Consider the following 25393-nt stretch of genomic DNA (forward strand, 5'->3'; position numbering starts at 1 on the left):
CTAGGCATGCTTAGCTTGTTTAAATTTAACAAATCTAGCAGAGTGAGTGGAGGGAAAGCACTGTCATTACTGTGGGGGTTGTATAAAAATAGTGGGGACAATGTCAACTTATACTGCAGCTAAATACACTAAATATACCATGGCTTCAAAATTCTGAGATTATGTATTTTAAAATCTGGATTACATGAATTCATGCCAGTCTTGTGATCCTAACAAAGAAACTGTATAAAGGGTCCTATCGGTGGCCATTAAAGTATGTCAGAATAACCTAGGAACCATTAAAATGCAGACTCCCAGCCTACTTGGATGTGTCATAGTAATTTTTTTTCTTTTAACAAGTATGCTAAGGCGGGATTCTGATGCAGGTAATATCTTTATCAGAGTTTGAGGAGCCATGACTTAGCATCTGAATTTCTCATAAGTAAGGTTTTATTTAAAATTAGAATAAGAAAACTGTGTGGCTCTTTCTGAGATGAAAACGGTCTTCATCATTTTATCCCAGGTTTCCTCCTAGTGTGAAGGCAGCAAATTTGTCCTGAATAATCTATTTCTGTGTAGATTGGCCCTCTCTCATTCACTTGACCACTTAACACGTGGTTGGAAATTAAGACGTTATTTTGGAATGAAGTTCTTTTTCTTTCTAGTAGTAAGGCGAATAAAACTTACGTTGTTCTAAGAAAGAAGAAAAATAACTTTCACAGAATAAATCAACCTGTACCCTGGACAGTAAAACTAAACAGAAGTAAATTTGGAACTATGTAAGAATAAAAAGCCAACATTTTCCTAGGTATCCAAAAAAACCCAGTATCTTAACAAAAGAGGCTTGAGGGGGTATGTGGCTCAAGTGGAGAGCACCTGCCTAGCAAGCATGAAGCCCTGAGTTCAAACCCCAGTACCACAAAAAAAATTTAAAGAATAAAAGAGGCTTGAATAAAATATAAATTTAAAGCAGATCTCAAGGCATATATTTTACCTTTTAAACTCCTAAGTGATTTTAGATCAGATATTAACCATGGAATAACAGGGAAATTGGAGTTTTCAAAGGATCTCATTCAAGTCCTCGCTCCTCACCACAAAGGCAGTCACTGATTCTTAAGGACTGACCCCAGTTGGCTAATCTCTTGGTTTGGAAACCAGCTGTGCAAAGTGAAACCTAGAATGTTCCCCTGGAGCAAAGGAAAAAATGTTTGGTTTCGATGGTGGCTCTGAGAGAAACTCAGACACGTTCACTGCAACTCCTCCCCACATTCTTTGGGGTTAAGTGGCCACCACAAGAAACAAAACAGCATGAGAAAAGGTGGAGTCAACCAACATGTAGTGACAGGCCCAGGAACATCCCAAGAGCAGACGTGGTTTTGTGCCAGGACAACGTCTGTTCCCAAACTTCATAGACTTTTGGAACATCCTTATTTGAGTATTCTATCTGATTCGAAATAGGAAGTGTATCTCTGAAATGACTGACTGAATAAACACTCTCAGCACCACCACATTTGTTGTGAAACACAGACCAAAAACTGCTGTGATTGTGGTTCTCATGATTTAAGTGGGGGATATTGTAAGGAAGAGTAGCTTCTGCTGTCAATAGTTGGGAGAGGAATGCAAACTGTTGAAGGGATGAAAAGATAGGCTTTTTTTGTTTGAGGCATCTAGAAGTACACTTTGAAAGTTGGGCTGGTGACTTCTTCAAAGCACCAAAGTCCTTTTCCAATAAATACCACATCCACATAAGAATCAGATTTCAAAGTCCCACTCAGTACCTCCCTCATTGACATAGCAAGGAAAAACATTTAGAGTAATACAGGAATGGATAAAATCTGAGCAGGTCACAAGCTTGCAGCATGTCAAACAGCATCACACCTGTCACTCTGCTGTGGAGGTCACTTTTACATGTATAAATCAGAAACTAAATATGCAAAATGTTCCCAGTCAAATCCTGAAGAGTAACCTTGAAGAGTATTGGGGACTGGGAGTCCTACCTAGAATTCCTCCAAGGAATTTCCCTAAGAACATCGGCAGAAACTTGCTGGCTGGCTTCAGTCTGGTTTGCATCAGGAAGATACAGATAATTACTCCCTAGAGTGGGTTTCAGGTGCCTGGGTTGGTCCACCTCTGATGAAATGTCAGCCCGACGCAACTAATTTCAAAACAGTCATGTTGTATGGCTATTGATTGCTCTCCCTGGCTGGACGGAGTTCCCGGGTGATGGGAACCCTGAGTGTAAGGAGAGAAACCTTTGAAATATTTCTGGGAAACCAAGGTGCTGTCCCATTTGTATCACCAGGATCACACAGCTCTGAAGAACAAAGCAATAGCTTGGCTGCTTATAAGAAATTTCTGGGTGGTCTATTATTTCTAAGTTAATCATAAGCCACAGTCTCTATATTCCTGACCAGATGATAAAAATGTCTTTAAGCAACTAAAATGTAACTAAGGAGAAAAAAGGCATTTGGTATCTTTATTTATTTATTAAAACCTACAGATTTTACTCTGAATTTCCTGTGACTAGCTTATTTGATACTTGAAAGCCCAAGTCAAGAGGTAGCCACCAGCTGCAATCAAACACATGTGAGAAAACCAGCCAGCCAACCAACCAACCAATAGCACATCTTGGAGGGTGAGCCACCTGCTCAAGGTGTGAGGCTCCTACCATCGTCAGTGGTATAAGCAGCCTGGCAACTGGTCCCTAACCTCCTGTTCTGTCCTGTTTGTTTTAACAGGCTTATGACTTGTGTTCTGGAATCCCCTCTGAGAAGTCAATGAAAGATGACAGTGCAAAATCAGTCCTCAGAGGTTCAGGAGGTAGTTTTAATAAATGTGTGATTGATAAGAGTTGCTATTTTAGAGAAACCCACTTTTAAGAAAAGCATCAGTAAAACAGCTGGATTATATAGCTCACTAAATAGGCCATATTTAGCCCAAGTTGTATGGGATGGCTTGGATTCTGAATTTCCTCTAGTTTTGTAAGTTTGAGTCCTGATGTTCTTCTCAATAAAATTTAGCTTTATCTCCCCACTGTGGTGATAATGACATGAGGTACTAGGGAATGCTGAGCCAAACATGTCACTTAAAGTCTCCTTCCTAGGAAAGACATGTGTGCTGCTGGTGGATACAGGAGCGACGCGGTGTGGCCTAGATGCAGTGGAAACGGATTTCCTCCACGCTCAGGTTAATGCAAGCATGGGATGTCTGCTGGTATTATAAAAATCAGAAGAGTCAAGAATATAAGAAGACACAGGCTCCACACTCGATGTGACTATCTTTGGGATTCTTCATTAAGGTTTTCACAAAATACAAAGTTCAAACATAATTGTCTACATCCACCACAAAACAGAATCAAGTAAGTGGTTAGCACACAAACATAATGATCTTTTTCATTTTTAAAAATATAAATAACAAAGTTCACGGTTTTACAATTTTTTTCCTCAATGTGTGTGTCTTTTTAAGGCTTTGTGTTGCAGACCCTTCATTAATGGTACTTGTACCCTGCTGTCAGGGTACACTGCCCACCAGCAAGGAAGGCCACTGTGGATACGTTCCTGAGGGTGACACACATGCATCTATGTTGTCTCAGTCTGCTAAAAGCTAAACGATCAAACACCCTCCAATCAGTCCTCACAGTTTCATTAACTTTCCTTCTACGACCAAGTATAACAGAAAGGGTAAGTGTCCAGCAGCATTCCAGCACTCAGAAGATCATCGTGAAAGGCAAGAAGGGAAAACCAGGGTTCTTCCTGGACAGATTTTTCCTATTATCCAGGAAAACCCCAATAGCCCACAGAGTTTAAATGGTGGCTTGCAGCAAACCATTTCTCAGATTAAACAGTGTTGAGAGGTGGTCTTTTGGTTGGGTATCTGAGAAGAGGTTAAAGTGGAAACATGCCGGTGACAGCACTGCCCCCCAAAGGAGTCACTGTGCTCATGAGATCTGGGGGCAGAGCCAGGGCTCCGGCCTTGGGAGTGAAGTCTGAGGGAAGACTCTCCAGTAGACACTTGACCTGTTCCAGGCCAAGCTTTATCTTGTCGTCCAGCTTTCGCTGCTCAATGAGGAGTGTTGACTTCATCTTCACGAAGTGCTGGTAGTCCTGGAGCTGTTCAGCCGAGAGGTAATTGGCCAGGATGTCCAACACCACCCTCTCCCTGCGGTCCAGGTTCTCTTTGAGCTCCCGCGCGTCCTCATGCTGCCCAGCCAGGATCTTCCTTTTCTCATTCAGCAAGCTCTGCAAGGGAAGATGCGCAGATCAGCACAGGGCATGGGGAAGGAAGAAAAGAGCCAGGCTCCCTGCAAGGCAACCTTCTACAGGACCACAAGATATTTAAGATTCTACTTCAATTGCTGACAGTGAGGAAATTGGTACATTGTACATCATGTATTTTTCTCCCTTGTAAAAGTCATTTGGTAGCTTCCGGTTGAGAGGGGTTAAATGGCTGGGTAATGACCTGACTTTTGGAATTGTCTAGGTGACCTGAGTGCTTTACCAGGGCAGTTCTCATAGGTGGTGCTGGACCAGCAGCAGCAAGCAGCAAGCAGCTGGGAACTCATTAGTAATGCAAATTTTCAGCCTCTATTCTATCTATTTAATCAAAATCTCTGGAGGAAAGACCTTGAAATCTGTGTTTTAACAGGACTTCCTGGGGATTCTTTTATAACCTCTTCCTAACCCACAACAACAGGAAAATCAAACTTCCCATCATCTCTAAAGAAATGAATTTCCATTTTTTTCAGGTTTTCCTTCCTAGGCCTTTAAATAAAAAAACAGGAGAAATTCTGCAGAGCAATGACACTGCTTTCATATCCTTCTAAACGTTTCTTACACACTCTCAATAGTAAGGTAGTGTACTTTATAAAAATTAATATACTTTTTTTTGTGGCACCGGGGTTTGAACTCAGGGCCTCACACTTGCTAGGCAGGCACTCTATCACTTGAGTCACTCTACCAGCCCTTTATCCAACATCCTGACACAAAAAATACCATATTAAATTTTTAAAATATTTAATATTTAACCTTTTAGACTTTTCAGGTCAATGTGAGTGAGGAAAAATTAAAATGGAAATGAATGGGGACATAGGATTGCTTGAATACCCCTCAATACAAATTTGCTTATTTAGGATTTTGAAGGCTCACGTGTCATTGTCCTAAATCCCCATTGAACTAGCCTGTCAGATGTTACATAATGCCTGGGGGAAAGGAGAAAGTGAAAAGGTTTATCTTACAAATGTAATCATCCTCGTAGGCTTCTTTCTCTCAATCAGAAGCAGACCTAAAACAACCCTGAGTTACTGACTTTGAATGAAGGTACCTTTCAAAATACTGTAGGTTAAAAAACCAGGACTTTTAACTCATCTTAAAAAACAAACAAATAAAAAACCTCAGACATTTTAAACCTCAGAAATGTACAGAAAATGTTCACCATTCTGTGCACCCGTCATTAATGGTGCCCCAGGTTAACGTGAACATTTTTTACATGTGTTTCAGATTAAAAAACCTCTTAAGTTAGAGATTCTGTAGAAGCCTGTGGTTACCCCTTCCCCTCTTCCCACCAAGGGTAATTATGCTGAAATTGGCATTTCCTGGGCTACTTATTTTCCTTTTTCTTATTTCTATTTATACTTTTACTTTCTTAAGTGCCAGTCAGGGTAAAAAGCTAATGTTGAAAAGCTGACCATGGTGGCACACACCTCTAATCCCAGCACCACACAGGAGGCTGAAGCAGGAGGACCACTGGTCCCAGGCCCATCCTGGGCTACATAATCAGACCCTGCCTCAAAACAACTAACCAAATAAAAACCCGAAAAACCAACATTGATGGACTATTGTAAGGATTCATGAGACTGCACAGGAAGCCGATAAACCCAGAGCATCTGCCACAAGGTACTTGGTGAATCTTCCAAGTAGATTCCCTGGAGCTTCAAATTCCAGTTCCTGCCCTCTCCTCTATCATGCTTTTGTCTTGTTTGAGAAAGAAAGGAAGGAAGGAGAGGGTTGGGAGGGCAGAAACTCAGGCACCTTTGTTTCTACATTCCCAGGAATCCTCTGAGCTCTAAGTGTCAGCATTCCATCAAGGCATGGAGAGGCCACTTTCTACCCTCATCATCTACGCTGTCCTAGTTCCAAAGTGAATTTCATCTTCCTGAGGACAATGATTGTCTGATGGTACCTCTCTGTGTACATGGGCTCAGAGGAAAAGTGTGCTGAACTGAGTTGCTGGGCCACATACCCTTTCTTCATTACTAGCATCTTCACCAAGGCCACTCAGGACGTTTTCCACGCGGGCGAGGCGCCCTGAGAGGGACAGCAGCAGGTTGACCACCTTGTCCAAGTCCCCTATGAACATCTTGTACTTGTCAAACTCGTTGGGCTTGCAGAGCTCACTGATCAAAGCTTCCACCTCTTCTCCCAGGGCGTTGTTAAGTTTGATGTCCACGAGTAGACTCCCCTTTGCTTCCTGGAGGGTCTCGAGCTTGTGGGTGAGGCTTGCAATGAGCTCAGCCTGTAACCACAGAAGAAACACACAGCAGAGATGAGCCAGCAGCCCTCAGTAAAAGGTGGATTCCCAACTCTCAGCCACATCTTGTAAAGGCACAGAGAGTCCTTAGAGAGTGGGGGACTCTATAAGGACTGTCCCCCAACATCAGGTTATAATCTTTTCTGTCCTTGAATGCCAACTGCCTTTCTCTGAACCTACTGAACCCTCACAGGACAACACCTGACACTGCTGCACAGTGCCTCGTCATGATTTCCAACTGTGTCACAATGTGTACAGCTCTGCCTCCCAACAGTTTCTTAACTGACTCACATTTAAGGTCCTTTCATGACAAGTTCTCGTTTGATCCAAGGGAAAGCAGGCAGGTAGGGTAAACATTGTTCTTGTTTTACAAATAAGGAAACTAAGTCAGAGGAATGAAGGGACTTGCCCAAGGTCTGAGAGCTGAGCTGAGTATTAACTGAAGCTACCTTTGTGGAACAATTACTACGTGCCATACATCATGTGAGAAATCCACTGATTATCTCATTCTGTATTCCCTACAATTTTGTGGGTACTTTTTATCTACATACAATGAGTGAGGATACAAAGACTTAGTGAGGCAAGTGATAGCTGAGACACTGCACTGTTGGGGTGACTGCCTTGAACTCAGGCAAACTGACTTTTGGGGCTCTCTTTACACAATCACTATAAACACGGATACTAAGACTTTACCAGAAAGTCAGCTCCTCGTTCATTTTACTTAACCTCACTGTCTCTATAACCACAGCTATGTAATTTAGCCCTCTAATTACAATTTTCTATGCTTATAAAACAGGGCTACACAAATACCCAGTATGTTTAACTGAAAGAACGAAGTAAATGTCTTAGTAATTTCAACTCTGACTTCACTTACATTAAATGTCTGTTACTACTTTGCTGCAGTAGAAATTAAACTGTGGTTTTTATGTAGCCTTTGGTCTTTCTCTCAGCCTAAGGTAGCCAGATGAGAAAAAACATATCTTTTTTGGTTAAAACTTGTTCATTACTAAAGATGATTTCATCTTAGGGGCAAGGGGTATAGAGTGCTTGCCTACCATGTATGAGGCCCTGAATTCAAGTACTCCCCACCCCTGGAAAAGATTAAAATTCACATCTGTTCTACCACCTCATCACGGGATATGATGTTTGTCTTTCCTCAAGCTGTTTAGATTAGGCAAAGTCACAGCAAAAGTGGAAAAAATGTACAGTGTTTAAGCTTTTTGCTCTTTAACTGAAGACTTAGCCCCACAAAAAAATGCCAACGGAAGAGAACATAGTTTAATATTGTTTAATTTTCCTAATCTTGTCCTAGAAAAACTTCACCGCATTTCAAAAAAGCACTCTGGCTGGCAGCTATGGTGTTTGCCCATAACACAGTATAGTAGGTACCATCAGAAAAATGCCAGGCAGAGTGGTGGACTTTGGTTGTAGGAGACCAAATGAGAGCAGTGCAAGGATACCAGAATGAAAAGCAGTAGAGAAAGAAACTGCTGCTGTCATGTCACCCAGCGCTCATGCTGAAAGGGTTAACGCAAGCCAATGTCATTATTCTTGCTTTTCAGAAAGGTCACGGGAGAGGCTGAGCACCTACATGCAGTCTTGTGGGAACAATTGCAAGGCTTGTTACTCTATACCAGACAACACTTTCTTGTAGAAAACTGGGTAATCCAAACCCAAAGCACTCCATCCTCAGGGAAAGGCCTTCTGCTCATTCAAATTTTTGGCATCCATTTCAACCTTAAATCTTGAGAACTAAAATTTCTAGAAAATGCTTAAAAAAAAAACAAAAACAAAAAACCCACAGACCCTGGGATGAGACTATAGCTCAAGTAGTGCCTGCTTAGCAGCTCAGGGACTTGAGTTCAGATTCTAGTACTGCAGAACAAAAAAGCAAACCAAACCAACCCTGAATTGTGAAAGAAAAGAAGGTAATAGCCTAATGGTTTTAATTATTCTTCCAAATATAACTTCTTTTGGAACTAACATTGCATGTCATTATTCCTGGAAGGAACTCAAAGCACTTTTAATAATTGATGTCCTAAAAGAATCCTCACAATGGCTCTCAGAGGCTGGAATCTGAAGGGACAAGTGTGGTGATTATTGATTTGCATGTGTGGAAACAGCCCAGATGAACAGGCGGCCTGGCAGGTAGGAGCGGGTGGTGACAAGAGGGGAGAACTCAGGCTCCTGAGGTTCTGCTGGTTTTGACTTGCCAATGCTCTCAGGTCCCTCAGATTGGCAGTGCATAAGGAGTGGCTGTGGAGAAGCACGGCTCAAAGTGTAGGACAGGTCAGGAGATGAAAATGTCTAGGAGAGGTACGGAGAGGCTTCTAGGGAGAGAACTAATACACGTTCTGTGGCAGTCTGATTTCTGACAGCCATTTCCTGGGCTGTAGTGTGGTATCTCACAGCTCAGCCACAGATGCTAATGCAAGTATCATGAGCAGTCACTCAGACACTCCTGGCTCACTATTGCATATTTGGATGGTATCTGAAAAAAAAATTTATTTTGCCATGCCCATAAATATGGAACTTTTGGATTAAAAAAATGAAGTGAAGAAGGATTTGAGTAACCGAGGGCAAAAAAGGAAACTTGGCTGTACCAAAGTCATTTCTCTGCCAGGCAGATTTCTTAAAAAAAAAAAAATGCCACCCCCTCCCCAAACCTACTAACTTCTACCAGCAGAATTGACTGGGGGAGGGAACAGAAGGGTGTGTGTGTATGTAATTAAGATGTAATTAAGTAGTCTCTCAGGAGTGTCAAATGATCGACTTTTATTCACTTACTAACCAGTCTGCAGAGATGCTATTTGTAAGGATTCCTTTTCTAAACATAGACTAACAGAACCTCCCTCCTACCTCACCATTCGTGTGCAAAAAAGTCCTGCTGGGCCTCTTCTCTTCCCAGTCTGAGACCTGGCTGATATCACTTGACCTTTGGTAACTCAGTTATTCCTAACAAAGAAATAAAAACATCTGCCTAAAGCTAACAATGATGCCTTAGTTACTGAGTTCTCTTTGTCAGATACTGTTTAAGTGTCTCACTACTTAAACAACCTCATGTTGTTTAAGTACTTTTATTAATTTCACAGATGAACAGAGGGAGGAGGACAGAAGTCACTGCACTTGCCCAAGTACATACAGTTAGTAAGTGGCAGCCAGGCTTAAATTCAGATTGTTTGGCTCCAGACTTTTAATCACTACATTAAAACAGCTTTTAGAAATGTTATGAGGCTCAAATGGCACAAGGATTGTGGGAGCACTTTGGAGAACAGAAAGTATTGCACACATTTGAGGAGGTATTTTATGGTTTTAATCGTAAGATCAGGCCACATCTGAAGACCACACTGCACTCGTTTTAGGTAGATGCCTGGAGAGGAAGACCCAGCTTCTCCCCATATGACAGTACTGCTTGCCTTCTGCTCAAAGGACTTGTGCCAACAGTCACTACAAACACAGCTGGATTCTGCTGACTGCCTTGTCCTCATCTCAAACAAGAGTCATTCAGGACTACTGGCCAAGTGGGGTTTAGGAACAGACTAGAGTTTAGGCTTCAGCCAGTGAAGATGAGAACAAGGCAAAGCCACCTCTACCTCACAGGTTTTGTTGTTTCTTTGCTTGGTTTCAAATGGCACACTCAGACTAGAGCATGTTACTGTGGTCTTTGGCTGAATTTCACCAAAGTCAGAGTCAGGGCAGTTTCTGTCCCAGCAACAGCAACGGGACAAAACTTCCATCCCATAGTGTGACCTGATCAAAGCAGAAAGGTCATGGGGCCTGACAACCATTTTAAACATTCTCTAGCACATTCTCTGTGAAGAATGCTTTGCCATTTCCTCTTGGAAAGGCTCGGGACCAGAATGTTATCATATGCATTTGGTATATACAATCTCTTGGTTCTAGTTTTCTGGAATCTTTTGACACACCAGAAATAATATCAAATCTCTGCAAGTTCATCTAAAACTCTTCTCCCTCCCCAAATGGTCTCCTTGTTTTCCCTGCTTCAGTTAGCATCAGGGCTTGGAGCTGGGGAGTAAGTCATCCTTGACTTGTTTTCATCTTTGCATCTGATCTGTCACCAGGTCCTTCTGCTTCTTTTTAAAGCCATCCCTTTCTCACTGCTCTTAAACTGTACTGCCTGGAGACCATATTTTCAGTTGCCATATCATAGCTACGAGGACCTCTGAGGTGAGATAGAACCTGTGGTGTAAACCTAGCTAGTGTGACTGCCTCCTAAAACCCTAGCAAAACAAATCAACACTCTACAGAGGGTTTTAACATAAACATAATATACAATATACAATTACTCAATATCCTAGTAAGCTGTGGCCATCTCTCAGGGGAACTGGTGATCAACAGGCACTAATTCTGAGATAATTCTGATATTAGGATCACCAAGGTCTTTAAAACAGCTTTTATAGTATGCTCCATAGTAAAAGCACAAACTCTTGAAATGAGTGGAAGAGTTCTCAACAAAGAAGCAAACTATTTAAAAACTGGAAGTTTCAGAGCCGAATACTATAATATTTGAAATATTTTAAAAAATTACTGGTAGAAAGGAAATAGGAAAGTCAGTGAAGACCAACAGAAATTAACCAATCTGAAAAAAGGAAAATGAACAGAGCTTCAGGGACTCGTGGGGCAATATAAAAAGGTCTAATATTATGTCACTGAACTCCTCAGGAGAGATTAATGCATAAGAATGTTTAGGCCTGGAGCTGGTGGTTCATACCTATAATCCTACCTACTTGAGAGGCCGAGACCAGGAGGATTGCAGTTCGAGGCAAACCAGGGCAAACAGTTTATGAAACCCTATCTCCAAAAATAACATAACTAGAGCAAAAATGAACTGGGGACGTGGTTCAAGTGGTACAGTGCCTGCTTTGCAAGTGTGAAGTCCTGAGTTCAAACCCAGTCCCACCAAAAAAAAAAAAAAAAAAAAAAAAGAAGACAGAGTGGCTGAAAACATCCCAAATTTGATGAAAGATATAAATTTACAGAGTCAAGAAACTCAACACACTTCAAACAGGGTAAACACAAAGAAAACTAGTCTTGTACATATCATATCAAATTGCTGACAACAAAAGAAGGAAGTCATTGAATACAGGAGGATCAAATATTTAAACGACTAGGCATTTCTCACCTGACACCGTGGAAGCAAGAAGAAAGGGGAGCAACATTTTTAAAGTGCTGAAAGAGTAATGATGAACCCAGAATTCCATATCCAGTGAAAACATCCTTCAGGAGCGATAGTGCAATAGACACTCTGAGATAAAGAGTTTGTCACCAGATCTATGCTACAAGGAAGTAAGACCAGAGTGGAACCTGGAACTTCAGGAACGCAGGGAAACAGCAGTGGGCAGCTGAGGATCAGGAGTCACAGAGAATCCCTTAGGGAACAACAATTCCAGGGATACAACACATTCTTCTTTCAGCCTTCAGAATATGGAATGGTGGGGTCTCTTTGAGTGGAGTTTTCCTTTACAGATATGGCAGGGCTTGGCCAAAGAACTGAAGCTCGAATGAAATTGTCTTTACTTTTTATGGAGGTCTGAAGTTCAGACTATGAAGGTGTTTTATATTTTAAGTAGTATTTGTATTTGCTTGGAATGATAGTCTAATCTAGGATATATACAAATGATTGTAAGCACTGATTTAAGGTGTAAGTGTCAATTTTAGAAATATTTATTCCTACTCATGTTCAGACTCTCATTCCTACTGACTTTGAGTTTCATGCCTGGGAATACATCTGAGGTTTTCAGTAACCTTAAATATTGGGTAACAACTTACTACTTTGCAGACCTTGGTGGAAGGCTACATTCTGTCTGGGAATAACCTTGGCGACTGAACACTGACCAAATTTTTTTTGGTGTTACTAGGTTTGAAGTCGGTCGCACAATTGGTGGGCAAGTGCTCTACCATTTGAGCCACACCTCAATGCCAACATCATCAGAAAAGCTTTTGCTTTTTAGGAAAAAACTTATTTTCAACTTTATGCTGGCTACACTAATACAAGCCTTAAGTATCACCACTATTTAAAGCTCACATACTTTTTGTTTTCAAGTCAGATATGCTAAGTGACAGTAATGGAAATCCTATCACACATTTATAGCCTTGTAAACAAAGCATCACAGGGCTCTGCTTGGCCACATGCTAAAATGTGAACTTCAGTGTTTCACACGAGTCCTATGTGATCTCCGTGATGAGGATCTTTCTAGCCTCATCTTCTGTCATTGTGGCCTTCCTTTTTAATTTTTAATTTAAATTCTAAAACAGCAAACTACCTGAAGTATCTTTCTTTACTTTGCACACACTCTGCTTTTCTTCTCTCTGAAGTTTCCCCCATGCTTTTCCCTTCATCTTATGTCCCTTTTTTCTTGTGGCTTAACTCACTTGGACACATCTTTCCACAATAACCTCAGCATTTACCTCCTCCAGGTAGTCTTTCCTTACTCCACCCTCTGGGGTTAGTCCTGCTCCTCTGGACTCCCCTAGCACAGAGGAGCACATGTGTCTATCAGAAGATCTAAAATGCTGTACTAAAGTAATTCATCTCCCTCACCAGTCCACAGGCTCCAGGACAGCAGACATAGTGACACTTGTGTTTGCATTCCCAAGGCAAAGCACAGTGTCTGGAAGCAGGAACATATGTTCTCAGTGAGTGACTATGAACCTACCATCTTACTTACAAACTGACTTCAACCCCCTAGGCTATTTGCAGACCCAGAAGAAAGAATTGAAGAAACCAAAACTCTAGTGATAGTCCTATTCTTATCTTCTCCTTCCCTGACCAGACAGACGAACCCCCCAGGGCAAATGGGTGTCCTCTTGATGCTATAGGCAATACTTTCCAGGGTGAAGAGAGAAAATAATTGTGAGTTGCATTTCTTCATAAGCGTCTGGCCTTGTTAGCAACAAGGAACCAATTTACTACGTACAGAAGACACCAGATGGATCAACACCACATATGCTCTGGCATCACCTTAAACTTCTCCCCAGTAACAATGGGATATGAAAGTCATGCAGCCTTGCACCTTAAACCTTAAACAGCACATTAATATACATTAGTTGATTTGTCCCCACAATCACCGTGTGAGATCATTTCTATTTTATAAAGAAAAATATTTTATAAAGTCTACTTGCTTAATTTTATTCAAACCCTAGTCCATTCCCCTCCATCCCCCCGCCCCCACCATTCTAATTCTATAATTTTTTCTACAGTGTGCCAGTGTGCTCTTCATATTTTTCTTTACTAAATGGTAAAATCATCTTAGTTCTGCCCTCTATAATGACATTCAGCAAGCGTTTACTGAGTGTCAGGCCCATGTGGGAGACATCCTCTTCTTGTGCCCCTCTGTACCATCTCTGAGTGCGCTTTTGTCTTCTGAGGCCTGTTACCCCATTTAAAGGAATTATAAGTGACTTAAGACTCGTCAGGCCTCAAATCATTGACCCTATTGTGGTAATATTTTTGGTCTAAAATTGGTTTTAATCTCAAACTCTGGCTCTGGTTTATTACTCAAGCAACCTATATATTAGCTCAAAGGGCTGCAAGGTTTAGAGGCAGCTGACTTGGGAGCAATTTTTAGCAGGCTTTGTGATCAAACAGATGTAAGGTTAAATTCTGACGTTACCATCTATCAGCTTGTGTGACCCTCGCATCTAAGTCTTCTAATTCTTATGACTTCAGTGTAAAATGTACCAATACAGGTGTCAGTGAAATTTTGTGTAAATAAAGAATACAGTACTATGTAAAAAAAATATCTCACACCTGAAACGTAAGTTGTGTTATTACTTATTTCCTGTAAGGATGAATTAATCCTCTATTCTTTCATATTCTCAGTCTAAAAATCTTTTTGCCTCATAATCCTGAGTGAGAGTGATAACAAAGTAATAAAAAAAACAATTAGAACATAAAATTAAGACTATTAGTAGATGAGTAATTTGCTGTTCAGCTAAAAAACACGGGTATCTCTATATGTAGAAAACAAGACACAAAAATCTCTAAAATATTCAAAGACGTCATAACACCAGCTGGACACCCAGCTCAGTGATTGGAGTGTTTGCCTAGCATGCATGAGGCTCTGGGTTTGATCCTCTGTAATGCTAAAAAAAAAAAAAAAAAAAAATCATGACAACCTATACATGCAATGGTATTTACATGGCTCCTTCCTTGGGATAAATACAGACAGACCCAAGGCAAATTAGTAGTCTAATTTCCACTCACAGGGCTCATAAAATGGGGCACTGAGAAGAGAGCATGTTACCACTGTGGCTGAGTAGCCTGTAGCCCTGAGCCTGCAGACCTGGAGCCCTAAGAGGAAGAATGCACTGACAGAGGTGCTTCTCAAACCCTCCCTGCCCCTGCAGTTTATGTCCTGTAGTTTCATCTAACAGAGCAGCAAGAGGGCTTGTGATACATAGTATAGAGTAAATGAAATAGAATCACCAAAGGAAGTTTCTCCCAGCATCAGGGCCACTAAAGAGCACTTATTTTCTTAATATGCAGCAAGCCTGAAGTGCCCTTTTGTATTATGCATGGCTGGGATGTAAGAGAGCTGGGAGCCTGGTGGAAGGCAGCCTCTCTGGGGCTGTGGGGCAAAGTGGAACCACAAGAATGTTCTGCCATACAGATACAGCCTGGTTTAGATCTCCATGGTATGTGGGAAGCAGCATGGTCATTTTAGAAATGTTTGACATTTAAAACTTCTGTAGGAGTACTAAAGACTAACAGCTAAATTCCAATCCTGTGTTTGTAAGCTATTCATTGAGAAACTGCAAAGAGAGCTGAGGGATGCATAAAAACTAATGTTACCTTTTCTCACAAGTGTCTTGACAATTGGCCTTTTTCCCTAAATGAATTTCTAGAATCTCTGGTTTTCCTTTTGACTATAAACCTTGAAATGAAAATCACACAGACAGGTGGCACTGACTGGTCAGTTGCTCAGAACAGTGTTGGGATTCCTGTGCTCAACTAGGAAGATGGGGACCCAGATTCCAGTTCTAGCTGTGAGACTTTTAAGAAAACAATCCCCCCCAAGATTCACTTTTGTCATTTATAAAAATAAAAACAACAGTAGCTTATCTGCCCTACCTGCTCTCAGAAAAGCTGTGAGAAAACTGAAGCACCATGCAAATCCAATGATGGTTTTGGCAAGGTTTGGTGAGCCACAGCTCTATTTCCTTCCTGGCTTAGGGGCCAGAAGTCCTGCTAATTACAAGGACATTGACTACCTTTCTGGGGAAAGAACAAGGGTTCCTCAATTCCTTATTTACCTTTTTTTCGTTGACATCCCCCTGCTCCTCTTCCTCACGAGCCTCTTCTGGCATGTCTTTGATTTTGTTCAGAAGCTCAGCCTTGGCAGCAGACACACTGTAGTATGCAGGGCAGTTGACCAACACACCAACCATTTCCTTGTCTTCACTCCTGGACCATAAGGAACACAAAGTACAGCCCATATAGCATGTATCAGAAGTTTCATTTGATCACAGCTGTCTGTCCATTCCAAAACACGTAAAAAAAATTCTGATTAATTTCTTTCTCAGAAACTAGGATAAATTAGTAAATACTAACTAATGATGGATTCCTACGACTAGGGCTCATGAAACCAAGCAAATTGGGATGGAAAACCACTAGAGGCAGTGCTGGGTATGGGAGTGGGAATCAGGACTCTGGCAAGTCATTTAACCTCTACACGCTTCTTCTTCGGTGATAAATATAGGAACAATTCTGATTCCTTATCTCATAAAAAGACAACATGGATCCATGACTCTACCAAAGTATTTTCAAGGCATTTCGCAAATCACAGGTTTTAGGTTATTTCCTGCTCTTCCTTGGTTACTCATAATCTTTCTGGTGCTATTGTACTATTGGTTGGAAACTTAAAATTTTTCATCTTAAGTAAGCGTGATGATTCATCTAAGCCCCTGGGAATCTGAAGCTTGCTGGTCTTCAGTGAACTAACACAAAATGTAAAATATACTCCTTGATTGAACAACAGGGGGATTTCAAGACTGTAGAAAAAAACGAGGACTTGAGAAACATGGTATCTGTGATCTTGGCTTTACTGTAATTAAGTTACCTTTCAGACTGCAGAATAATTTTATTTACTTTTTATGGTGCTGGGGATGGAACCCAGGGCCTCATGCATGCTAGGCAAATGCTCTACTACTGGGCTACAACTACAATTTAAGATATTACCCAGTGGATAAATGACTGTATGGGAATAAGTTAGGTTTTCTTGGAGAGGAATTTTAACTTTGATCTTGTGATATATTTAACAAGTAGCCTGTAATTTTGCTATGGAATAAAGAATCACAAAAAACTCTTCACTGGCATCCTGCTGATGACTCCTCTCTTAAGTAGCATGTTTGTGTTTAGTTAGTTAGAGAAAGGGGAATGATCTCCTGCTACATACTGGTTTTCAAGTTTTGTTGTTAGAGTGTCCATTGCCTTACAAATGGGCTTCTCAGTGCTAGTGGAGTGGCTTATGTGGTTCAGTGCCTGCCTAGCAAGTGTAAGTACTGAGTTCAAACCCCAGGACTGCAAAATATTTTTTTAAAAAAAACCAAAGAAACACCAAAAAACAAAAACAAAACAAAACAAAAAACCCTGGGAAGCCTGGGCTTCTCAGGCTTCCAATTAACTAAGCACAACAGCTGCTTGCTGAGTCTCATCATAACAGGACAATGCTTATTTTTACCAGAAGATGGTGCCTGACCTCCTTTTGAAATCCTTGGAAAAGTCTCCACACTGCAAACGCTACAGGGCCATTTCACTTCCAATTGACTGAGAGAACTTATGTTCTCAGAGGTAATGCTTTTCTAAGGATATATTTCAAAATTACTTTAGTCTTTTTACAGTGAGTGTTCAGATAACAGAATAACCACACTACAACCACCCTCAGTGAACTGACTGGCACACCCACAGAAACTCATGGGAAGGAGGGTGGTACACAATGGACTGCCTTGCACACTGAAGGTGCTCAGCAATGTTTGCTGTTTGCTAAACGTATGACCCTGGATAAGTCACTTCACCTCAGTAAGCCTGTTTCCCTAATCTGAAAATGAGGGGGATGGGCAAGGTAAGCCTTCAATCAGACAGCCTCTACTAATAACATAACAGACAGCTTCTAAGCACTAAGTAGCACTTCCCTTTCTCCCTCCTCTACAAAACAAAACATGGTATTCCTGTTAGGAAATCTCCAAAATGCAAGCCCAAATTTGGATGAAATGCTGTTTTTATTTAGTCTGGAGGCCACTAACTGCTGAGTGCAGTCAATATGCATAGTTTTCATTGAAAATCAAAGAGAAAAACCCTCTAAATCTTTCCCATAATAGTCCTTTAAGGAAATCAAACATAAGAGAAAATACTGCAATAACCCAAGAGAAATCAAAGGAATGAGAACTACAGACTGCTCATGGTTCTCTCACCATGGGGTTGGCAGTGGGATGTGTGTTAGAGGGCCACAACACATGGCTCAGGTCACTTCAGGAACAGAGGCTGAGGGGCTGAGCAAGGCCAGGACAATGTGCCTCACTCAGACCTTTCACAGCTTTCAGAATTTGAGCAAACGCCCACCTTTAGTGCTTCAAAGGTGAAGTAAATAAATGTTTCTCCAGGCTCTCATCCTTTTTATAAAGACCATGTTCACCTCAGCTTTGGGGAGGCCTCAGCCATGCCCACCACTTCTCCTTGCTCCTTTCTTAGCACTAAGCCCTGGGGCTTTCTGCACGGGCAGCTCTGACAGAGGACAGGCAACTTCACACTTGCTGACATAGGGACATCCCGTAAGCAGTGCAAGAGCAGGCACAGTCACAGGCTGAGTTCAAATCCAGACACCATCACTCACGTGTTCTAGGGTCTTGCTGGCACATGACCTTAACTCCTCTGTGTTTCGGTTTCCTCATTTGTAAAATGGAAATAAAATTGGTAGCTTCCTCAGATGGTTCTTGTGAAAACTAGATAATGTTTATATAAGGAAATTAATACAGTGCCTCACACACAGAAAGCAAGCCAACAGGTATTAACAATTGTTACTACTGCTATCACTTGGTCTTGGGCATCTGCCCCACACCGTACTCCTCAGGGTCACCCCTCTAAGGCAGAGATGGAATGTCACTTGGGTCAGGGATCTGTGGAAGTAGGAGAATATCAGATAAGCATTTCTACACTTAAAATCACTTCCATGCAAAGAGTCTGCAGTCACTTTGAGGGCATTACCAGGGACTTACCTCTTGCTTTCACATCCTGGGCAGCTGACAGTTCTCTGCAGGGTCTTCCTCTTTGTGCTGTTTTCCCTCCGCATGTTAACATCTCGGGGGAACAAACCTTCCATCAGGTCCATAGTTGTCTTCATTTTGGAGTCTGGATCCAAGATGTCTGCCAGAGATTTGTCTTGGTGCACAATTTCCTTGGCCAGAGCCTCTGATCTGACGTCTTCTGAGGTCTTCTGAGGATCAGCACTGACTTTCTTTTCTATACCCTGAGTTCCACCAACTGATTCATGGATGACGCTGGGAGGTAGCTGCTCTGGGCTTAGCTGCTGGCCAAGAGACCCAGCCAGTTGGGGCTGAACATTCAGGACGGATGGTGGGGTGGACTCGCTGACCTCTGAACCTCTGACATAATTTTGGGGTCTGGAGGGCAGTATCTGACTACCTACCAAATGGGCTGCACTAAGTACATGTCTTTCCCTTGTCACCTTGGAGATTTTGCTGGAACTGCTAGGGATACAAAAAACAAAAACAAAACAAAAAAAAATCAAAAGTGTTACCAGAGAGTCAGCAGAAAGATAAAGATGACAGGGTGAAGAAGGGAGAAGTTTTCAACATCAGGGCAGGAGCTTCCCATATCAGGAGTTGGTGAGAAGTTACATTTCAGGGTCATCCCCCGCCAAACCCTGGGGTTCTGTCTTCTCCTGAGCCCAGCTGCTGGCCCCAGGGAGGCTGACGTTAGCTGAGAGACACAGATTTGATAGGAATTTTGTTTTGGTAAATGTTGCTATTTGATTCCAAAGTTTCTGAAAGGTCTAAGTGAATAGAAAGTAACGGTGGTGTGCCACTCTCATGGTGTTGAGGATGCTACCCCAAAGGTAATTTTTTTTTTTTTTAATTTTTTTGGTGGTATGAGAAATCACTTGTTCCCAGGGCCTATGAGCTGGGAAATGTTCCTGCTCCATTCTTCTGGCTTCCAAAGAAGGTTTCCCCTAAACATCACTGACCTTTAGCTCTACTCTTTATTCATTCCTATGGACAGAGAAGGTCTTCTCTTTGAGAGGCTGCCTCCAAACCATGTTTGTGTGTGCTTCTAACACAGCCTGTGACTTGGTAGGTAAACCTGCTCAATTTTTGGGTTCAGTTTCAGGAGGTCATCTTTTATTCAGATAGAAGCAGTATTCTTCAATCCCTACTCTCTCAGTCATAAAAGTGGCATTTATACATTCTGTACACCTTCCTATTTTTATCTTTAATTCTTTAACTGATCCAGAACTCAGTCAAGGAAGAGGGTTTGGGTTTTAGCTTTCATTCTCTCTACTCTCAGTCCCTGTACCCATAAACACTAGTATGACTACCACCCAAGGTGAGCAAATGAAACAGCTCTGGCAGCTTCATAAGCTGAGCTTATATGAAAGTATCTCCACCCCAGGGCTTTCCTACAGCCACCAGAAGGACCTTCAAAGTCCCCTTCCTCCTCCGCCAAAGGCTTCCCTGCCTGGAGATGCTCACTCACCTGCTGTCAGGCTCCTTGGGTGCCTCGCTATCCAGCAGCGCCTCACACACAGCTTCTGGAGGAGGGGGAGGAAAGTCATCTGAACTATTCACTGGGGTTTCCTGGCTCAGTGGAGGAGGTGGGGGTGGAGGAAGAGCTTCGAACGTGGGGTTGGAAGTGGCCTTGGGGGGCAAGTCCTTCACAAACACTTCGTCATCATAGTCCTCCCGGGGTGGTGGGGAGGTCTGCAGGGCTGACTCAGATATGCGGAGGGAGATCCTCCCTGGAGTGTCTGGGTCGGAAGTGCTGCATGAACTTGGAAGATTCAGCTGTTTCTTATAGTGCTTCAGGTTTGCAAACTCAGGTGCCGAGGCTTCCTCAGAAAGACTGTCCTCTCTAACTGCATGTGCCCATTTCACCAAGGGAGGCAGTGGCCGCTGAGGCAGCGAGACCCTCTTCCACATTCCCTCTTCTACCCCATGCTCTGGGCTGTTCAATTCATGGCCTCTTGGACTGGGAGGCTGGGTGAGGATGTGACCATCGCTTCTGTGGGTCACTGCAGGGGTGTAGGGTGGAAGAAGCTGTTGCCCTGCCTGACCATCCCTTCCAAGCTGCTGATCAGTGGCAAGCTTTGAGCAGTGGTTGGAAGGAACAGGTGAAGGCAGCGGGGAGCTGAGTGTGGTTGAGGTGGCAGCTCTGGTGTCTGGAAGGTACCCCTGCACTCCTGTAGGCAATGGCCAGGGGCAAGGTGTTCTGCTGGTTTGCCTTGGATGCTCTGAGACTTCAGGACATTCACTAGGTACTGAGGAACCACCAGTTGCTCTGCAGCCTGAGCCACCCCAATGAGGGGTGGGATGGTGTAGGGGCAAGAGCGTCTCTTCTCGACTTCTATCTGAACTGAGTGACCTGGAATAGGGCACAGACACCAAGGTTAGAGCTTTGAAGAAAGGTTCATTATATAGATAAGAAAAGCACACAGTGGGAAGAACCCCTCACCACACACAGCCACACACAGTCTTCCCGTGGCTGCTCCTAGAACCAAGTTAAAGTACTTGACAGGCCCAAGCCCCTGCAGGACATCACATGGAATGCCTGCGTTCAAGGCATTTCCTTTAATTAATCCCCCTGCATACGCCACACACATAAGGTGGCTTCTGAGAGCAGGCTGAGGGACATGAGAGGAAACGAAACAGTAGGTCACTTTAGCTCCTTTTAGGACTACTTTTGAGGAATAGCTCCTGGGTGTGGGGAAAAAGAATGCTGCCTCTTCCTGTCCAGAAGATCCCAAAGGAGACATCTGCTTGGAGGGCACTTGCATGCTGAGTTTGAGTGTTTTATTTACAATTTTCTCTGAGTCTCCTAGTGGTTTAATTTCCTAAGTAGAAAAATAAAAAGGAGGGGAAAAATCTGACCTAAGGAGCTAATCAGTTACCTCTGGAGAAAGAAACTGACAATAATAAGCAAGTATTATGCATGGTGGTTTAAACAACTGTCCTCTAGAGACCAAGGAAAACACAGCAATTCATAATATTTTTGTTATTGTGTTTGAAAGAAAAAAGAAAACAAGACAAAGAAAAGCATCTTCAGCACTGCCTGCCCACCATGCAAGACTTAATGTGCAGATAAAAAAATCTCTAGCAAATAACACCATCTGTAAATTCACCTCTGAAGTTCTGCAATTGACTCTGCAAGGGAGTCTGGAAAGCAGATGGCACTTTTCATTTCACAGATCAGACTGCTCGGAAGAGCTGTGACTAGTCCCACATCCGAGTAACAGTGCAGGGTCTGCCATAAAACCATCTGAGTGCCAGGCAAGGATAATATGGCACACAGAAGGGAAAGACCGCAAAAAAAACCAAATCAGCTCTTTCTCATGCTTTTTTTTTTTTCCTTGTTAGAGATGCAGATGGTTGAGTTAAGATCCTGCCCTTCCATCACAGATCCCTTTGCTGAGACAGCTTCTTTATCAGGATCCCCTCCGCAACTAAGACGCTGTTCTGCATTTCTTGGTGGATTCCCCAATGGGGATGTTAGACATCCAATCAAAAGAGGTCCTTGGGGGTTGCTCATTGGGGCATCACTAGCATATGGCACAATTTTCATGCACTGATGCTGTCTCTTCTGCCTAGCTGCTCTTCAGAATGGAGGATATGAACTATTTTAAACTTCATATCCTTTAAAGAGGACACGGAGTCAACTGGAATCTGATATTTTAATGACTAATTCAGGTACCTTTATGTTATTTATTGTTCTTATAAGCTGAGACTTTTTTTTAAAAAGAGAGGCAACACTAAAGTATATACTAAAACAACACTTATTCTTTAAAGATCCAGCCTAATAAACTATGTTGCTTTAGCTTATGTTCAATCTTAATTTACATGAACCATACTAAAGCTGTGTGTTTTGATAAGATTTGAGTTAAATGCTTAGTTTGTTTCAAAACACTTCTCCATGGTAATTGTTTCATGTTTTTCAGGAACAACTTTGGGTTAAAAAAAAAAAAAAAAAGACTTCAAGTCCATTTTATAATAGGATTAGGGTGTGAGGGGCTCAGAAAAAGTCAGTTGATACATATCCAGGATTCCTACTATTCAAGAATGGATCATGAGAGCAATTTTTTCCTCATTAGAAAAAGCATTTTGTGGCAAAAATCACAACATAAAATTTCAGCATTTTTAAGTGTATAGTTTAGTAGTGTTAAACATGTCTGTGGGTTGGGAATTCAGCCCAGTGGTAGAGCACTGGCCTAGTACGACAACTTCCACTCCACTGGGAGTGGGTGGAGAGAAAAGACTTGCTGTTGTAACTCAGATCTCCAGAACTTTTGATCTTGCAAATCTGAAAACCTTATACCATTAAATAACTCCCCATTTCTCTCTTCCCCAGTCCCTGGTCAATCACCATACCGTTTTCTATTTCTATGAGTCTGACCACGCTAAATACTTCATAAAAGTAAAAATATGCAGTTGTCTTTTTGTGTCCTAATTTCATTTAGCATGATATCCTCAAGATTCATCCACGCTATAGCATCTGACAAGATTTCTTTTATTTTTCAAGGCAGAATAATATTCTACTCTATGTACATACCATATTTTGTTTATACATTCACTCAACCACAGACACTTGTTATTTCTATTTTTTGACTATTGTGAATAGTGCTCTATGAACACAGGCATGCAACTTTATCCAAGATGTTGCTTTCAATTCTTTTGGTGATATCCCCGGAAGTGGCATTATTCACATGTAGTTCAATTTCCACATTTTTGAGTACCCTCCATGCTGTTTTCCATACTGGTACACCATTTTACATTACCAGAGACAGTGCACAAGGTTTCCACTTTCTCTACACCCTTGCCAATACTAATTATTTTCTGGTTTTTGGCAGTCGTCATCCTGATGTTTGTGAGGTGACATGTTTTGAGTTGCTTTCCTAAGACTATTGGTGCTGAGGTTCTTTTCATGTGCTGGTGACCACTTGCCTACTATCTTTGGAGAAACATCTATTCAAGTCCTTTTATGTTTAGTTTCACCTTCAGACCAGTCTCTTTCAGTAGTGCTACAGTTCATTGTTAGTTTTCCCTGGTCTGGCTTTTAATTAATGCAGCCAAACTAACCAAAGTCCTCAGGCTCACCAGAATCCTTTCTTCCCTTTTGACATGGCTGCAGGAGCAAGAGCACATAACTGAGAAAAGACACTCTCAGAAATGAAGGAGGTGACTTAATTCCTGTTTCCTAACGATGCTGGCGGCTCCAGTGTGGTAGTACTGAGCTATGGAAAAGGCAACTGAAGAAAGAGAAGGAAATGAGGACTGAATTAAGAAACATGAAGAAACTGGCTTAAAAGTCCATGATGGGAAGTGGCAGAGAAGGTTTAAGCGTACTATCATTAGTTGTAATATTCTGTAGCAGAAAGCTCTATGATGTGGTTCAGGAATTTCTCTTATTAAGCTACATGTGCATAGTTTAAAAGTTCAAACTGTCCACAGAAGATATGATTTTGAAGGCATTTTTTTCTGGGGGGGGGAGGTGGTACTCGGGTTTGAACTCAGGGCTTCGTGCTTGCCAGACAGGAGCTCCACCATTTAAGCCACACCTCCAGCCCTTGAAGGCAAATTTTTTTAAAATGACATTCTCTGTCTCTGTTTCTACAAATTATGACTTTGAGTTTATAAGTGGTTCGTGAAATGTCTATTCTTTCCCTAGTACTTTAGTCACCAGACTTGATCCTCTGCACAGTTAAAGATCTGCTGGCCCCAGGTGTGATAGCCACAGGGTATGTATGAGAAAAGCATCTCCACTAATTAGCCTGATGTTAAACTTGTCAGAAGTCAAGCATTTCCTTAATCGCACGTATTCACAGTCTCTGTTGAGCATGTCATTCTTATAAAAAGTCAATTATAAATAAAAAACACAAAAAAAAATTCCCCACAGCATAGACAAATTGAAAAGGCAGCCTACAACACTATGCAACATCACACCACATTTCAATTTCCAGTAGAAAGGAATGGGAGGAGCTTAACTCCAGCAGCATTCACATGCAAGGGCATTAGAACTACACATACATACCGAGATCCAGGGTCAGCCAAATAATATGGATCCTTCACAAAACCAAAGCCGTGTTCTTCCCCCAGGAGCACATCCTTGAAAGACAAGAAAAGCAGAGCAATATTACCAATGAACAGGTGTTTAATTTACCAATGGAGACCAGGGAGGAAGGAAAAGCAACACTTCTTTATTGGTGACCTGCCAATATGTAAGCCACGACAGCAGAGCTCCAGCACACTTTCCCATTTGGTCCTCAAAGCTCCAGGAAGTATTACTGACCCCACTGCATTGATGAGAAGATAGGCCCGAGATCAAAAGTGACAGTAGGATTTGAACTTTAATTTGTCTCACCAGGTACCTCCCCCAACAAGAATACTTCTTAAGTAGAAGGTGGATGATGATTACCGCCAGAATTCAAAACAACTTTGATACTGGAAACGTGATGACAACGGTGAATTCAACGGGCCAAGCTTTTGAAATGGCAGCGAGGAAACAAGGGAGATGACAGGAAAAGGATAGTTACTGCATTTTGCAAAACTCTCAAGTACTCTTTAATTACAGATAGAGAAGACATGAATCTGGTTTGTAATGAGGCCAAGATAAATTCTCTGGGAAAAAAATCTCATCCACATG

The 25393-nt window shown here is 42.0% G+C and overlaps 1 protein-coding gene across 17 annotated transcripts in view; it reads right to left on the reverse strand.

The window, feature by feature from the left end:
- Window positions 1-3237: 3237 nt before the first annotated feature.
- Window positions 3238-25393, reverse strand: part of Shroom3 (shroom family member 3) — a 308366-nt gene continuing 286210 nt past the window's right edge. For 15 of the 17 annotated variants that reach the window (XM_074041946.1, XM_074041945.1, XM_074041955.1 and 12 more), the window contains 6 exons: window positions 24782-24855; window positions 20237-21121; window positions 18739-19230; window positions 15781-15931; window positions 6217-6489; window positions 3238-4217 (listed from right to left, as the gene is read on the reverse strand). In XM_074041946.1, coding sequence (XP_073898047.1) covers window positions 3864-4217; window positions 6217-6489; window positions 15781-15931; window positions 18739-19230; window positions 20237-21121; window positions 24782-24855 — 2229 coding nt within the window. In that variant the 3' untranslated portion in view covers window positions 3238-3863. Of the gene's footprint in view, window positions 4218-6216; window positions 6490-15780; window positions 15932-18362; window positions 18640-18738; window positions 19231-20236; window positions 21122-24781; window positions 24856-25393 lie in introns of those variants that run through there. The other 2 variants (XM_020183402.2, XM_074041961.1) reach the window with 2 other exon arrangements.

The sequence above is a fragment of the Castor canadensis genome, chromosome 9 (genome assembly GCF_047511655.1).
Source record: "Castor canadensis chromosome 9, mCasCan1.hap1v2, whole genome shotgun sequence".
In the NCBI taxonomy this organism is placed as follows: domain Eukaryota; kingdom Metazoa; phylum Chordata; class Mammalia; order Rodentia; family Castoridae; genus Castor; species Castor canadensis.